Source organism: Perna viridis, chromosome 12, assembly GCF_037379345.1.
Source record: "Perna viridis isolate PV_CMFRI_1.1 ecotype Kerala chromosome 12, ASM3737934v1, whole genome shotgun sequence".
Classification (NCBI taxonomy): Eukaryota; Metazoa; Mollusca; class Bivalvia; order Mytilida; family Mytilidae; genus Perna; species Perna viridis.
The window spans coordinates 920,419-937,270 of NC_142456.1; the positions used below are offsets into that span (position 1 = coordinate 920,419).

At 33.7% G+C, this 16,852-nt stretch overlaps 3 protein-coding genes across 10 annotated transcripts in view; 1 reads left to right on the forward strand and 2 right to left on the reverse strand.

The window, feature by feature from the left end:
• The window catches only part of LOC148600684 (agrin-like), a 159,685-nt gene that overhangs the window by 126,650 nt on the left and 16,183 nt on the right, over window positions 1-16,852 (forward strand). For 4 of the 8 annotated variants that reach the window (XM_088556680.1, XM_088556682.1, XM_088556684.1 and 1 more), the window contains 10 exons: window positions 593-730; window positions 1,115-1,216; window positions 2,189-2,338; window positions 10,689-10,838; window positions 11,133-11,369; window positions 12,581-12,706; window positions 13,269-13,400; window positions 14,174-14,323; window positions 15,399-15,600; window positions 16,067-16,279. In XM_088556680.1, the coding sequence (XP_088412806.1) occupies window positions 593-730; window positions 1,115-1,216; window positions 2,189-2,338; window positions 10,689-10,838; window positions 11,133-11,369; window positions 12,581-12,706; window positions 13,269-13,400; window positions 14,174-14,323; window positions 15,399-15,600; window positions 16,067-16,279 (1,600 nt within the window). The remainder of the gene's footprint in view (window positions 1-592; window positions 731-1,114; window positions 1,217-2,188; window positions 2,339-10,688; window positions 10,839-11,132; window positions 11,370-12,580; window positions 12,707-13,268; window positions 13,401-14,173; window positions 14,324-15,398; window positions 15,601-16,066; window positions 16,280-16,852) is intronic. The other 4 variants (XM_088556681.1, XM_088556687.1, XM_088556683.1 and 1 more) reach the window with 3 other exon arrangements.
• On the reverse strand, window positions 2,798-5,901 carry LOC148600685 (uncharacterized). Its single transcript, XM_088556688.1, has 2 exons — window positions 3,407-5,901; window positions 2,798-2,914 (listed from the first exon to the last, which is right to left on the reverse strand). The coding sequence occupies exon 1, from the start codon at window positions 5,875-5,877 to the stop codon at window positions 3,886-3,888; it is 1,992 nt and encodes a 663-aa protein (XP_088412814.1). The 5' UTR covers window positions 5,878-5,901; the 3' UTR covers window positions 2,798-2,914; window positions 3,407-3,885.
• LOC148600686 (uncharacterized) lies at window positions 8,451-10,337 on the reverse strand. Its single transcript, XM_088556690.1, has 2 exons — window positions 10,241-10,337; window positions 8,451-9,744 (listed from the first exon to the last, which is right to left on the reverse strand). Exon 2 carries the CDS (start codon window positions 9,606-9,608, stop codon window positions 8,871-8,873), a length of 738 nt encoding a protein of 245 aa, XP_088412816.1. The 5' UTR covers window positions 9,609-9,744; window positions 10,241-10,337; the 3' UTR covers window positions 8,451-8,870.

Genomic DNA, 16,852 nt, shown 5'->3' on the forward strand with positions numbered 1-16,852 from the left:
GTAAAGGTTAATCCTAAGGTAATATTACTATCTTTCTGTCCTTCCGTATCATGTTGTATTTGATGTCTTTCTGAAAACTCTCAGAATCATTGATCCTTGGTTAAAAACAACAGATACTTTGTTATTACATCCTTTCATTTTGATAACTTCTAATGTTACATCCAGCATCAACAGTGCAATATAGATACAATAATGCATTGTATTATTTTCTTTGAAGTTCTTAACAGAATCTTCTAACAATAATAATGACAATGATAAACCCTGTAGCCCTCACTACTTCTATAGTTTTCGGAAAATTATAATGAGCAATTATATAATACAGAACAAATGTCAAAACCATATCCTTGTTGGGCTGAGATATTTGTACAGCAATTGTAGATATTACACAGATTAAAAACACATTGGAACTGATATAAATGGACTTTAGAAGATGTTTGGTTTACTAAGAAACCTCCATTTTGAATTAAAACAGGTTTTTTTTCTGTATTTTCAATTGCATGTTTAAATTGTTTTTGTATGAATTGTTATTGAGATTTTGAAAATTATGTTTTTAAATACCCAAAACAATATTAATTTAGATGTGTTTTTTAAGCAATGGAGGAACTAGCCTGTGATGGCTTACCTCCCCTTATTGATCCAGTCACCAGTAAGGATTATAGCTGTAAAATGGAGAACCACTGTCCAGAGAGGAGCTACTGTCATCTGAGCTTCAATAAATGTTGTAAAGAGGGTGAGTTTTAAGGATGGCTAGCTTATTGGTGTTCAGGCTTCACATTGTGTGGCTGCCATTTCATAGATATGCTCATGTGTTTGAAAGGGAAATGCTCATGATGCTGGTTCAACATCTATTCAACAATTTTGTCTTGTCTTCCTGTCTATCTGTCTGTCTGTGTGTCAGGTACAAGGGTTTTTGTCAAAGTGTTTTCATTTTTTTCTGCTGAAATGCAATTTTCAATTAACAATTTATTTTTCTATCTTTTTAATATTTTGACAGATTTTGGCTGTAGCTATTTATTGGTATCATTTTTATATCTAGACTTTGTTTAAAGGCACTAATTTTTTATGAACTTGTTTTAATTTCTTTGTTTATTTTGACATATGTGATGAACCCTAGATTTTCAGAATTCCCCATCTGAAGGCTGCCATTCCTCCAAACATGGATGTTGTTCTAATGGAGTCAGTATGGCAACTGGACCAAATTTTGAAGGATGCAATGGTAAGATATATAACAATAATTAAAAAAAGAAAAATTGAGACTTAATCAAAACATATGAACACAATACATACATGCACAGAGGAACATACATTGACATTTCAGAGATTACATCAAAATAGAAATAAGGATTGCTGTCAATTATAATAAAATTGTAATGGTCAAGAGGAATGCAGAAGCCTGTTACTAATTTTATATTGCTTTCATTTTCTATTTTTCAGGACATCAGATCTTTTTTGACGTATTCTAGTTTACATTTATTATCATGCACATTTTTGTTGTGATTTTCCTAACTTGGTGTTGTATTTTTCATGTGTAACATTTGTGTTTGGGGTGGTTCTGTGGAAAAAATGATGAATTGTCAGAAGGCACTGATAATTGACATTTAATGGCACAATGCCGTCCATCAAAGTAGGGTAAATTAAACAATTGATTAAATGTAATAAGTTTTCGTTTTCATTGTTTTTTTGTGTTCTTATGGTCACCAAAAAAAAAGGGGGGCTATAAACAAGATATTATGTGCTCAAGAGCAGGCATTGTTATATTTAAACAATATACTGAAAGCTTTATTATATCCCCAAAGGGGCCTTCTACACTCTACATTTCTGCCTGGAATATCCCTTAATTCGTTTAATACCTCCAGCACACATTGTTGGTTAATCATAGCATTTGAATGTCTTTTGATTGACATAGAGTTAAGTATGAAATGTGGATGGGTTCTTGATTTTGTACTTCATATTGACTTAAATTTGTATTTAATAAAAGATGTAGAGAAAGTGATCTATTGTTTAATACTTTTTCTCAAAATCTTCTCCAAAGAATATTTATATGAAATTGCAATCCTCAATCTGAATAACATAATATTTATAATATAAATTACAGCATAACATTTTGAAGAAATAATGAAAAATTGACATGTAGAATATTTAATTTCAATTATTCTAATTTTTTTTATTTTTTGGTGAATATTTTTAGGTGAGTGTACCTGTAGTAAGTATGGTACAATAGACAACACATGTCATCCTTCGACAAATCGCTGCAGGTGTAAGCCAGGAGTGGGTGGAGCCAAATGTGATGCATGTCTTCCAGGATATTGGAATCTGATCAGCGGAAATGGATGTTCATGTGAGTATTTCAAAGTCCTCTTTCATTTTTTTTTTGTTTTTTTGTTTTATTTTTTTATTTTTTTTTTGTTTTTTTTTGCTAATCTATCTGATATACATTATGTTTACCATTTGAGGCTATAAAATGACCCATTGACACAATCATTAGTGAAATAGGAGCTGCATTATGAACAGTTTTTTCTTTGTTCATTAATATAAGTGTTGTGTGAGACAAAACAAACCAGTAATAAGACTTATTTGTGTAATTTGGACAAGGAGTAAAGTTTTGTAACTGTGAAGTAATATTGTAAAAATGATGGCATGTTTCTTTATATTAAAAAAAAGGTGTCACCTTTAAGATTTCCAGACTTGATATTTTACTTGGATATAAACAAAATATGAAATATGAATTATGTATTTGTGAATTTACAACAAAAGCAGAATTGAGAAATCTTATTATCAAGATTGAGACAGCTGAATGTATTCCGCCTCGTAGCCAGACAGGTACAGACAGATAGATAACCATCTATGGGCCTCAATCAAAAAACATTTGAAGTTCACTTTTATTTGATGAATGCACATAGTGTGTGGTAAAAAGCTGAAAATATACAAAAAAGGATTTTCCTAAATAATTGTCCAATCAAAATTATCATACATTCAAAATATCTAAGATATTTATCAGAATCAAAATACAGATAACAAACAATACATCACACAATATTTTAAAAGTGTTATGAAATAAACTTGAATTATCTCCCTTTATGATGCAGGGGTAAGATCAATTTTTCAAGCAGGAAAGTCTCCCCCTCAAAGTATCTCAAAATATCTCAAAACTGGTGAAGGGAATGTGGGATGCATAAATAATTATGATATATCATATTTTACGTCACAATATCATCAATACTGCAAGTGGAATGAAAACAACTCAAAATACCTATCATAAACTATAAAGGCATGGCTTATCTAGGCAAAATGTAAGAAAACAACATGTGTGCCAATTGTGTAAAAAATATCATTAATTTCTCTTTTCCCATCAAAAATATGTATGCAACTATAAAATGTAAGCATTAAAGATAATAATAAGACTTACATAGTGGTCTGTCATGAAAAGATTGACTCAAAAAATCTCGATGGAAAACGCATTGGTTCAATGCTCTGACTTATGTGGTTCACATGTAATCTCAAACCCGGAAACAGAAAATGACTCAAAAATGAAAGTAAAAGTACAATATCCAAAATAGAAATCAAGCGTACCGTAGGGTCATGAAATAGGACATAGAAATAGGTTAATTATTAGAACATCTAAATATATCAAATGTTAGATATAACCAATGAAAATATAACTAAACAATACCTATTGGGACAAGGGAAAAATATCAAAATTGTAATTGAGAACATTACACTCCCCGTCTGATATGAAAATATTACTACTTAAAATTGAATGCAAAGACACAAAGAAAAATCCCAAACATATAGTTTACCTAACTATAGTTAATCATAAAAAAAATCAAAAACCATAATACAACAAATGTAAAAAATAAAGTCCATGATTCACAGTTCTCACAAAGTTCACACCTCATTATGGCTTAAAAGAATAGTTTGTGTGATAGGTCTCACATACACACGAGGTTGACCATCTTTTATTGTCCTTAACAAAACTTTTCGAACGTGACTGTCTTTACTTGGAAACACATGCTCGACAATAGCAAGAGGCCAAAAGTTTCTATGTTGTTCATTGTCTTTTAGAATCACAATGTCACCTTCTTTTATATCGATTTGAGTCTGTTGCCACTTCCTTCTAAGTTGTAATGTTTGCAAATATTGTCGTTGCCACCGAGTCCAAAATTGGTCTGCCATAATTTGAACTAGTTTCCACTGTGAAGTATACACATCTCGGATGTTCAGATTGCTAAAGTTTTCAACACATGCATCTGTTTTAGTAGTTAATAGAGAATTAGGTGACAAAACATCAGGAAATCCTGCATCAGTTGAAATAGGAATCAACGGACGAGAGTTCATTATGGCTGTTGTCTCTGCCATAAATGTACTTAGAACCTCATGTGTTAGCTTCTTGTGTTTATTTTCATACAAGATTGAATCAATGATGCGACGTGCTATTCCAATGAGTCTTTCCCAGGAGCCACCCATGTGAGACAAATATGGTGTGTTCAACCTCCAAACAGTACCTTGATTGTTGAGAAAGGTCTGAACTTCTTTGTCTTCTACACATATTGTAGGGATACCAAGTTCTTTGGCGCCTCCAACAAAATTTGACCCTCTATCTGAAAAGATTTGTTTCACTTTGCTTCTAATTGAAATGAAACGTCTCAATGCGTTGATAAAGCATGAGGTACTCATATCCTCAATGACTTCTATATGAACTGCTCTACTAGAGAGACAACAAAACAAAACAGCCCATCGTTTTGAATTTGAACTGCCACCTCTTGTACGGCGCGTAACTACCTCCCAAGGTCCAAAACAGTCTATTCCAACATAAGTAAAAGGTGGACAAATTGCCAATCTTGCTTCTGGTAGATCTGACATCTTTTGAATTTTAACTTTGCCTCGAAATCTTTTGCACAAAACACATTTTGAAATTTCTGAATATACTATTCGTTTTGCTCCAATAATCCAAAATCCTTCACTTCTGATTTTACCTTCAGTTAAATGTCGACCTTGATGTCGAATGAGTTCATGACAATGTGAAGCAATAAGTTTGGCTATATAATGTGAACCCAGAACAAGGATAGGGTGTTTCTCTATAACGGAGAGAGTTGAATATTTGAGTCTACCACCTACACAAAGAATTCCATGATCATTGAAGAATGGGTCAAGCTTAAGTATGGAACTAGATTTGTGAACAGGTCTGTTAAGCTTCAAATTCTCAATTTCCTTTTCATACAATTCATTCTGAACTTGTTTGAGAATGAACATTTCTGTTTGTTTCCTAAAATTTGGATCGTTTTTACTTACAACAACTTTTTGACCATTCCGTTTTGATTTCCATAATTGTATGAACTGTCTCAGATGTGATATTGCGCGTACAAGCGATTTCCATGAAGAAAACTTGGAAAAACGATGACTTCCAATTGCTAAGTTTTGTATACTGACTTTCAACGCAACTACTTCCGGACGGATATCTTTATCCTGATTTGGTTCAATTAAGGGATAGGTTTCTGTTTGTGAATCACTACAGTTTTCAGAGAGTAACCATGCAGGACCTTTAGTCCATCTTTCAACGAGAGTCAATTTTGCTGTGTTTGAAAATCTTGTACCGATATCAGCGGTGTTCTTTTCTGATGCAACATAGGACCATTGTGACGGTTTTGAGACTTTATGTATTTTTTCAACACGATTTGAAACATAAGTGAAGAATCTTCGAGTTGTATTGCAAATATAACCTAAAGTTATTTGACTATCTGTGTAGTAGTGAAATACATCATGAGATAGATTCATATGATCACAAATAGCTTCTCCTAGCTCAGTAGCAAGTACAGCACTACATAGTTCCAATCTGGGTATTGTGTGACCCTTTACTGGTGCAAGTTTTGACTTTCCCATAATGAAACCTAAAAAGCAGTACTATCATTGTCAATTGCTTTCAGATAGACAACTGCAGATATTGCTTGTTCACTCGCATCACAAAAGATGTGGATTTCAGGATTGTGTACAGACGATATTGAAATAGGAACGATCATGCGTGGGATTTTAAAGCTATCTAACGATTTAAGTGATGCAAGCCACAAGTTCCATTTTTCCTCATGATCAGGACTTAGAGGTTCATCCCAATCAGTGCCAGGGGGAATAACTTGACGGAGGAGAATCTTTCCACTAATAGTAACAGGTGCAATGAAACCTAATGGATCAAACAAACTATTGTTTGTTGATAGCATGCTTCGACGGGTAGCTGGTCTGTCAGTGATATGGTGTTGAAACACAAAACTGTCAGATTGAAGGTTCCAAGATAGTCCTAAACTTTGATGAATAGGTAACATGTCAAGACACAGATCTAGATTTTTAAGCTCTTTACCAAGATCATCATTTGGGAAGGCTTTCATAACTTCTACACTGTTAGATACGATTTTATGAAATCGGATGTGTCCATTTTGCTTCAATCCGTCCTGCGTTCTTTTCACAAGATCAATTGCGTATTTGGCATTTTTAACAGAGGTTAGACCGTCATCAACATAAAAATCATTCGAAACAAAGTTTTTGACGTCATTCTCAGAATTGGAAGTGGCAAGTCGTAAACCATAAGTTGCTATAGCAGGAGAAGGTGTATTGCCAAATACATGAGACATCATTCGGTACTCAATGAGTGGTTGATTGAAATCATTGTTCTGGTACCAAAAGAATCTCAAATAGTCTGTATGATTCTCTATTACACGGAAACGGTAAAACATTTGTTCAATATCGCCAGTTATGGCTACTTCATTCAAACGAAAATGCGAAAGAATACCAATCAAGCTATTGGTAAGATCAGGTCCAGTCATTAAAAGACTGTTTAGTGATACACCCTCATAAACAGCTGATGAATCAAATACACCTCGGATTTCATTCGGTTTCTTTGGGTGGTACACCCCAAATAAAGGAAGATACCAACATTCTCCAGCAAAGGTAGTTGGTGCTGTTTCTGCTGCACCGCTCTTTAATACTTTATCCATAAAGGTCATGAACTGATCACGCTTCAAAGGATTTTTATGCAAGTTTCTATTAAGTATCAGTGCTCTTTTGTGGGCTTGTTGGCGATTGTTAGGTACAGGTGGTTTAGGTTGTTTGAACGGTAGTGGTGCTGTCCAGAAACCTGTTTCATCCTTAACAAGACTACTTTTCATCAGAGAAACAAATTGCTTATCTTCTACAGAAAGATCAATTTTGTTGTCATGTGGAGTTTTTGCAAATATTTCATCCTGAATATCAAGTTTAGGTTGACTGATTTCAAAGTTGTACTCACATAGTGGAAATGTTGTATGCCTACCATTGCTGAGAACATTTGTCTTACGAACATTAATAGAAGATGGTGCATGTACCTTACCAAGACAGACTTCTCCAATGACAACCCAACCAAGTGGGAGTTTCTGTGCAAAAGGTTGACCTTTACCTCCAAGGATTTGATCTTGAACATGGTGGATCTCAGGAATGTCACGCCCTATAAGAAGTTCAACTTTGACATTAGTATCTAGTTCAGGAAAGTATTGAGCTATTCTACTGAGATGTGAGTGTGCTGAGGCAACGTCAGTTGTTGCTATTTCAGGTAAGTCATTAGGAATACATTCACATTCAATTACGTCAGGTAGATCAAAAGAGCATTTGTTGCCTACTGAATTGACAACTAACCCGTTGACAAGCCTACCAGTTAAGGTGGATTTACCGGAACATGAAGACATATTAAATGTTTCTGATGTACCTACAACACCAAGTTTATCTAATAGATTAGGCGACGCAAGAGATTTATTGCTCTGGTCATCTATGGCAGCGTATACTCTAACAGAGTTTTCGGGTGCGGTAACGCAATAAACATCTACGAGAACCGTTTTTCCACATGAACGTCCACCAAGAAGATTTCCGCATAATGTAGTACATTTTGTAGAAACAATGTCTTTGACTGACTCCCCGCCATGATTGTTTGAAGTTTCATTGTGTGAATTCAATGACTTATCTATATGCAGTGCAGTGGGGTGACGTGTATTTCCACAAATTTGACATTTAACAGAAATCGTACAGTTTACAGCTACATGTTCACTCGATTGGCAGCATTTGAAGCAAATGTTCTTTTCACGAAGAAATTTCTTACGGTCTTGAAAGGTAAGCTTTCTAAAGCTGTGACAATCATTTAAAGAATGACCCCCTTTATGTAATGGACAGCGTACTAAACTACTTGAGGTAACGTCTAATCTTCTAGAAACAACAGAAGTACGAGGTTTGGTAGTGCCTACTTGATTAGTGCTGGTGTATGCAAAAGCTGGATCATTTCAAATATTACAGGTATCTCTAATGAAGCTGACAAAAACACTGAACGGAGGGAATATAACAGAATGTGATTTTTTGTAAGCTGAAGCAACAGTTGTCCATTTCTCTTGCAAAAAGTGTGGCAGTTTAGAAATAATAGGAATAACACCAGATGATGAGTAGCGTATTGTGGATTTAACATCGCTGATTCTATCTCCGTAAGAATGTCTAACAAATCATAGAGTTTTACATGTTCTTTAACAGTGATTGACGGAAACGAGTTAAGCTTTCGTTTTAGGGCACTTTCTATCATTTCGGGTCTTCCGTATTGTTCAAACAAACGTTCATAAATTCGCTGAAGTCCTTTAACAGGATCATGAGCATTGGCAACACGGATACTTGATGCGAATTTCGAAGATTCAGACCCTAACCACTTTACAAGAAGATCTATTTCTTCAAACGCCTAATTCTCGGGTAATACTTTGAAATGAAGCTCGCCAAGATTCATATGACTCAGGTTTATCGTCAAATTTCACAAATCTCGACAGCAGAAAGTCTTTTCTGAAAATAAGTTTCGAAATATCGGACATGGCATTATTTGTAGTCTAACTTTGTGGTATTTGACTGTTTTGTACGCTATTCAAGAATGGCAACTGTTTCTGTTGAGAATCCATTTCTACAGTGTTTGTTTTTGGTAACTTGAGATTTTGCACATATTCATACGTGTCTTTTTGTTTTGTATCACCAAGATTGGAGAATACATCTTTTTGTTCCTCATCACCTTGTTCTAGAATGCGTGCTTCTGTTTCGGCTGCTGCTACTTTACTTTCCTGTTTTATTACAATGATATCTGCCTCTAAGGCTGCTTTTTGCTTCAAGAGTTCGCTTTCTTTTTTAATGTATTCTAAGCGTACCTTTTCGGATTCAGCCCTTGCTCTTTTATGACTTGCTGTAGTACCCGAGGATGATCCACTAATTTCTGACATTCTCTCTACCATATCTAACTTCTTATTCTTGATTTCTAAAATTACTTTTCGAAAAGTTTCATTACATCTTTGAAAATTGTCATTATGATCAACCAAATACTGCTGAGATTCACTAGTGTTTGCTCTTTGAAGGAAACCTTTATATTCCTCTGATCTTCTACAAAAGTTTTTGTACAATGTTTCAAGATCTTTTTGAAATTGTCTTATATTGTCTATTGCATCTAATGATGGCACTTTCAGAATCAAATTTTCAATTTTGTTCCATAAACTGTCACATTTACCTTCAAAGTCTTCTCTCTGTTCTTCGAACATGGCTTTACCTTTGGCCGTTTTTCTGCGTAGTCTCTTCTCTGACATAAATCCGGTATCTTTTTACTATTCCGCCTCGTAGCCAGACAGGTACAGACAGATAGATAACCATCTATGGGCCTCAATCAAAAAACATTTGAAGTTCACTTTTATTTGATGAATGCACATAGTGTGTGGTAAAAAGCTGAAAATATACAAAAAAGGATTTTCCTAAATAATTGTCCAATCAAAATTATCATACATTCAAAATATCAAAGATATTTATCAGAATCAAAATACAGATAACAAATAATACATCACACAATATTTTAAAGAAAAGTGTTATGAAATAAACTTGAATTATCTCCCTTTATGATGCAGGGGTAAGATCAATTTTTCAAACAGGAAAGTCTCCCCCTCAAAGTATCTCAAAATATCTCAAAACTGGTGAAGGGAATGTGGGATGCATAAATAATTATGATATATCATATTTTACGTCACAATATCATTAATACTGCAAGTGGAATGAAAACAACTCAAAATACCTATCATAAACTATAAAGGCATGGCTTATCTAGGCAAAATGTAAGAAAACAACATGTGTGCCAATTGTGTAAAAAATATCATTAATTTCTCTTTTCTTATCAAAAATATGTATGCAACTATAAAATGTAAGCATTAAAGATAATAATAAGACTTACATAGTGGTCTGTCATGAAAAGATTGACTCAAAAAATCTCGATGGAAAACGCATTGGTTCAATGGTCTGACTTATGTGGTTCACATGTAATCTCAAACCCGGAAACAGAAAATGACTCAAAAATGAAAGTAAAAGTACAATATCCAAAATAGAAATCAAGCGTACCCTAGGGTCATGAAATAGGACATAGGAATAGATTAATTATTAGAACATCTAAATATATCAAATGTTAGATATAACCAATGAAAATATAACTAAACAATACCTATTGGGACAAGGGAAAAATATCAAAATTGTAATTGAGAACATTACAGAATGGACCAGTCAGGAGATATTAAAATATTTGTATTCAGATTAGAGTCTTGACATGGAGATGATGTTTTTCCTGTGACATTTCTTTTTTTTTGAAAAACAGTTCAGCTTTTTTTATTTTTCTTTAATACTTCCAGTATGTGACTGTAACCAACATGGGACACAGAGTCGCCGTATTGATTGTGACCAGATGACAGGACAGTGTTTATGTAGGGAGGGTGTTACGGGACCCAAATGTGATCGGTGCTTTAATGGCATGCCTGTTGGTGTAAATGGATGTAATTTTGGTAAGAGAAAAAAAAAAAATCATTGCCTTCAGCCTGCTAATTGAAATCAAGGCCTGTAATTTAAGGCTATTGTTTTTTAAGTACAGTTAACAGTTTTATAATATATCACAGCAAACACCTCTTGCTGATCTTCAAATTTAATTGTTTTTTTAGCTCTTAGAGCACATTTAGTCTTTGCCAGAAACTTATGTTGTGTCAAAAATTGAATCAAAATAAAAATTCAGAGGTGAAACAAGCTACAATAAAGAACTGATAGTCCTACCAGTCTAGCCCCTTTAATTTCTCTATTTCCAGGAATATTTATTCGAGGGACCTGTAAGGAGTTGACATGTGGTTTTGGTGCTGTCTGTGAGGAGATGGGTGGCAGAGCATACTGTAACTGTAGTAACCTCCCTTGTTTACCGAGGGATCATCAGAACTCTGCCGTGGTCTGTGGCAGTGACAAGAGAACGTATGACTCAGAGTGTGCCCTGAACAGAGCCTCCTGTGAACAGCAGAAGAATTTATACATGCACTATATTGGTCCTTGTGGTATGTATAGCTTATAATAGAATTTTATACCTCGCCAAACAAAGTTTTAGGGGGTATATACAAATCATCCTGTCTATCTTTTCTCAAGTGCAACTCAACTTAAACTACTCAAGGGATTTCAATGAAATTTTATGGGAAGGTTGGGAATCATATGCAGATATGCATGATGGAGTATAGTAACAGTATGTATATTAAAAAGGGGGATAATCTACATGCTAAAACCTCATAATTATATTTAGGGTCAGGTTAGTTGTTTTACAAAGTAGCTTGGACCGGCAAGTTTTCAGGTCATACACTGTTATGTTTTTTAGCCTGTCTTACTTAAGGATTGCATCAAGACTTTTTTCAATGGAGATAGATTAGTATCTAATAAAACTTATCTTCATAGTTATGTAAATATTTATAGTTAAGGAATATGTGTTAATTTTTGTGTTATAGTGATGAAAGTGGGACATAATGCCAAAAACCTGTCACGTACCACATTATGTAAATGTTTTAATTTTTGTGCCAGCTAATTTTCATGGATTGTGTCAAGTGGAGATATTTGTGGGTATAAATTTTTATGGTTTCAAAAAAATGATTAGCATTATATAATGATGGATGTCAAATTTGCATGTACTATTTTCCTGCTTGTCTGTTTTTCGGGAAAACATCAAAAATTAGTACACTACGAAAGTTAATACATTTACATTATAAGCTTTCACATGACTCATGTAGTGAAACGATGGTGTGGAAGTAATCTCTAGTAATACTTTCAGAAACAAGAAGCTTTCTTTCATTAAAATCATAATTTGTATTAAAAATTCTAGAGTTGATAAATACTTATGGCATATCTCCAAAGACCCTTACTGCATGTGTTTATCAAATTCTTTATGACATATCCCCAAATATCTGTACTGCATGTGTTTATCGAATTCTTTATGACATATCCCCAAATATCTGTACTGCATGTGTTTATCGAATTCTTTATGGCATATCTCCAAAGACCCTTACTGCATATGTTTATCAAATTCTTTACAAAAGGACACACTTGATACAAATACAATTGCTCCAAATGGTAATATCTCATTTGCCACAATACAACCAATTCATCTGTACAAAATCAAGTTCCAAGTTACTAAGAAACCAAACTTTGAAAACACTGTAATGCACAGAAAGGAAACAAGGTCATGGCATTCCTTTCGATTTAAAAAATTCTTTATAATGTGCAGAAGAGGATAAAAAGACAACACCTGGACGTCACAGAAAGACAACAAAAAATGATGGACAGGGCGATGTTACAAAATCTACAGAGAAACCTAATGCACAGACTCGTCCCAGGAAAGAAGGGAGAATAGGTATTATTTTGGATTAAATGTGTGCTATTGGAAACATGCTTTGTATTAAAGTCTGCAAAGTCTTAGGTTTATATAAGAATTCCACTTTTTTCTAGAATTGAAAATATTTCAGTTGAAACAAACCAATTAACATGAGGTCAATTACTTACGTCTTTACTCTTGTTTATTCCGGTTAATGATGTCACTAGCGATTTGGGATTTGGCAGTGTAATGTCACAATGACAGAACTGTGGAAAATAAGGGATAACTCCCTGCCGTTATGTATAAATGCAGGATTTAAATGGAGGAAATAATTAAGTGCTTTTCTTTCTTGAAGCTCATGGTTATCTAGAACTAATTAATGGATTTCATTAAAACTTCATATGTAGGTGAAGACTCAAACTTAAAAATACTGAAAGTTAGTTAATTATTGTGAAATGTTTGGGAAGGGAGATAATTCAAGATGTTATAAACTTCTAAATGAAAATTTGATAATCGATTACAGTATTTTTAGTTATTGCTTTCAAGGTCTTTATTTTCAGGGGATAACACTAAACGTGCTAAATGAATTTTGTATTTTCAGTAAAAATAAAGGATAGATGTCTGGAGGGGAATTATTGTTCAGCTAGCTACAGTGAATGTCGACAGGGTATTTGTCAGTGTAGACAGGGTTATTTGTCAACATCAGATCTCAAAGACTGTGTTGGTATGTACAGTGAGTATTAAATAGGGATTTAACCTTTTATTTCAGAACATCATTGACCTTTCACCCCAATCACTTTTCATGTGATTCAGTGATCATTTATCTAGTACAGTCAGTCTAATACATGTATTCTTAAGTAGTGTTTTTTGAATGTAAAATTAACCTGTATATAAAGACCACCTGTTTTATGTGACTAGCATTTTGCTCTCCCTTAATAGGTCACTTGAAACAGGTGTGATATTACACTACATTTTTTTTAAAATGTGATGTTTTCCTCAAATACTGTTGATATGTTTTTGAAAATATAGATGTTACCATTGACCTTTCATCTCAAACTATCTAGTTATTATTCATTGATCAGTTATCCAAATATCTAGAACTCACTAAAATATATATTCTATGTGAAATTGACCTGTATATAAAGACTACCAGTGATTATAATTTTCTCTGTCTGGGTAGGTCACTTGAAACAGGTTTGACATTATTCTGTAGTTTAAAAAAAGTTGCGATGTTTTTGTCATTGCAAAAATGAACTCATATTTAAAACTGGCATTATGTAATTGAACTTAAATCATGTGAAGTTTCTTTTTCTAATATTGCATAAATTAAAATTTTTTTCTTACCATAATAATAAATGCCTACAATCATTTCTAAATATACAGTGAAATGAAAATATTTATCAAGAAATCAGAATACTACCACTCCCAAGACATTTTTCAATATATGGAACAAGCGAGGGGGTTTATACCTAGCATGACCAACATTTTTCATGTTTTTATTTACAGAGTTAGAAACATTGCCTCCTGATGTCCACAATACAGAGGATTCTTGCTCCCACAGTCCCTGTCGTAACAATGGCATCTGTCAAGTAGACGTGGATCTTGGTTTCAGATGTCTCTGTCCTATTGGAACTTCTGGAGCTATTTGTAAAGAGAGTAAGTCATTTTCTATTGCATGAAGAATTTCAACAATAAAAACAAAAAGTATAATCTCACAAGTTATGTCACAATTATTTTGCCCCTTTCAATAAATTTCAAAAATGAAAAATCTCACTTTATTAAATGAAACATTACCATGGTTACTAAGAGAAAGAAGAGATTTATGCTGTTTGCATGTTATTCTTTAAAAGGTTGTCAGAGTGCATTAATGGTGTAAAAACATTACTTAGTACCTTGATCATTTCTGAAATAACTTTATTTTAACTGTTCACACCAAATCCCCACTCTCAAATTTTTACCATATACATTAGCATTCCAACTTTTGTTTTTTGGGGTACTATCTATTCATTAGAAAAATTCTGAAGGATAAATAACAAACACAAGAAGCTGCATACTTTTTGTCCCCCGCGACACGTCACAAGGGGACATGGAAATGCCGTGCATCCATCCATGTTTTCCACACTTTTTTTTTGTTATACCTTTACCAAATAAGTTTGTTTTTGGTATGTGGCCTTATTATGAAGAGTTACAGATTAAGTTTGAATTTGGTTACAGTTGAATGATTTTTACGGAAGTTACGGCCCTTTGACCTAGAAAATTTTAGTGAGTTTACAGTTTTCCACACTTTTTTTTGTAATGCTTTCACTAATTGATTTTATATTTTGCATGTAGTCTTACTATGAGAAGTTACAGATTAAATTCGACTTTGGTTACAGTTTATTGATTTTTATGGAAGTTATGGCCCTTGGACTTAGAAAATTTCAGTGAATTTAAAGTTTTCCTCAATTTTTTTTTGGTGGGGGACATTGGAACTCTGTTCTTTTATTCATCCTTGATGTACTCCAACTTGTTCCATATATCTGGTGGTAAAATGGGGTAAGTCCTATGAAATAGAAATTTGATATTGGTCAGCAACAAAAATTATGTACAATAGCCACATACCAAATTTGAAATCAACCCTTTCAAGAATGGACGGGAAGACAAGATGATTCCAAAATACAACACACCACATTGAGTGGGAATATGACATTGTAATTACTTGTTAACAAAACTGAAACAACTCAAATTTCAGATGGCAGAATTACAACTCCTTCATTCACTAGTACGTCACAGTTGACATTAAAACAGTTCGTTAAAATGGACCATGAGGTGACAATTGATATTAGTTTTAAAGCCCTGAACCAGGATGGCATTATCTTGTATAATAGTCAGTATCCTGATGGCTCTGGAGACTATCTCTATCTGGCACTTAGAAATGCCTATGTGGAATTCAGGTTTGTATTTTTTTGTAAATCGTATTCTATGAATTTGTCCATGGTACCAATGTTAATACTCATATAGGGTTCAGGGTTGTACAGTACCTAAACCAATCTGTGTAACAAAAATTGCAATTTGTCATCGATCGCCTATCAGTTTCCAATCGGTCATCGATCTGTGAAACCAATCCATTTAACTGGTGATCACATCACGTGACCACAGAGCGGTCACTGTATTTTACTGTTTTTGCTGTCTTCTTTGTCAATTTTACACATATTAACATAATGTATTAGAATTAAACATCAATTTATACTTTTATTTTACATTTCTTTTATTTAAAACAGATCTTACGTCATTTCATGCGATCACATCATTTCAATCTTTCCAACTGTAAAGTGTCATATATAAAAAAAGAACAAATCCAGGCCATTAAATGCAATTTTTACCCAAATTGCCATTCATAAAATTTGTTTACAACTTTAGCTTTGATGTTGGTGGAGGTCCGATCACATTGAGAAACAGGAAGAAGATTCCATTGAACAGTTTTGTCCATGTGACAGCCAGTCGTGACGGAAAGGAAGGGTCACTGACCGTAGAGAAAGAAAATCCTGTGATTGGTCACGCTCCAGGATCTCTTGTGTCACTTAACCTGGATAATCCTTTTTACCTTGGATCAGCACCTGGTGAACTAAGCAGGTCATTTACTTTCTATTTTGTCCATAATCTGTGGTTAATTTCACAAAAATTAGTAAGTGTAAAATCAGTCATAAGTTATGATGTCATAATAGGAAACAGTATTGTGACATCATAATTTACAACTAATATTACACTCACAAATCTTGTGAAATAGACCTAAGATCTATTACTTTAGAGACAATGTTATTTGTAAATGTTATGTAAAGTCTGTATTGTGGTTACTATGAGTAAAAATGTTCTTTACATTTATATGTCGTAGAGTGTAGAAACTCCTAAAAATACCCATCACATTTATTGGCCTGTTGCATACATGTAAATGGGCTACTAGATATTTAGTACATGACTTTGGCATGGAGCCCTGTAATGTTGGGTGTGATTTTAGGTCTGTTACACTTTCACTTCCTGTTTACAGCCAGCTTTGCTTTAAATTTACTCAAAAACCTTCTGCCTTCACTGAAGAAAGTTTGTTTACTTCAGTGTTGTAGAAATATTGACATTAAGAAGAGCAGAATAGTTTACCGTTAGAGATTCTCTGTATTTTATGTGAATTTTGACTGTAAATCAGTTCTACAG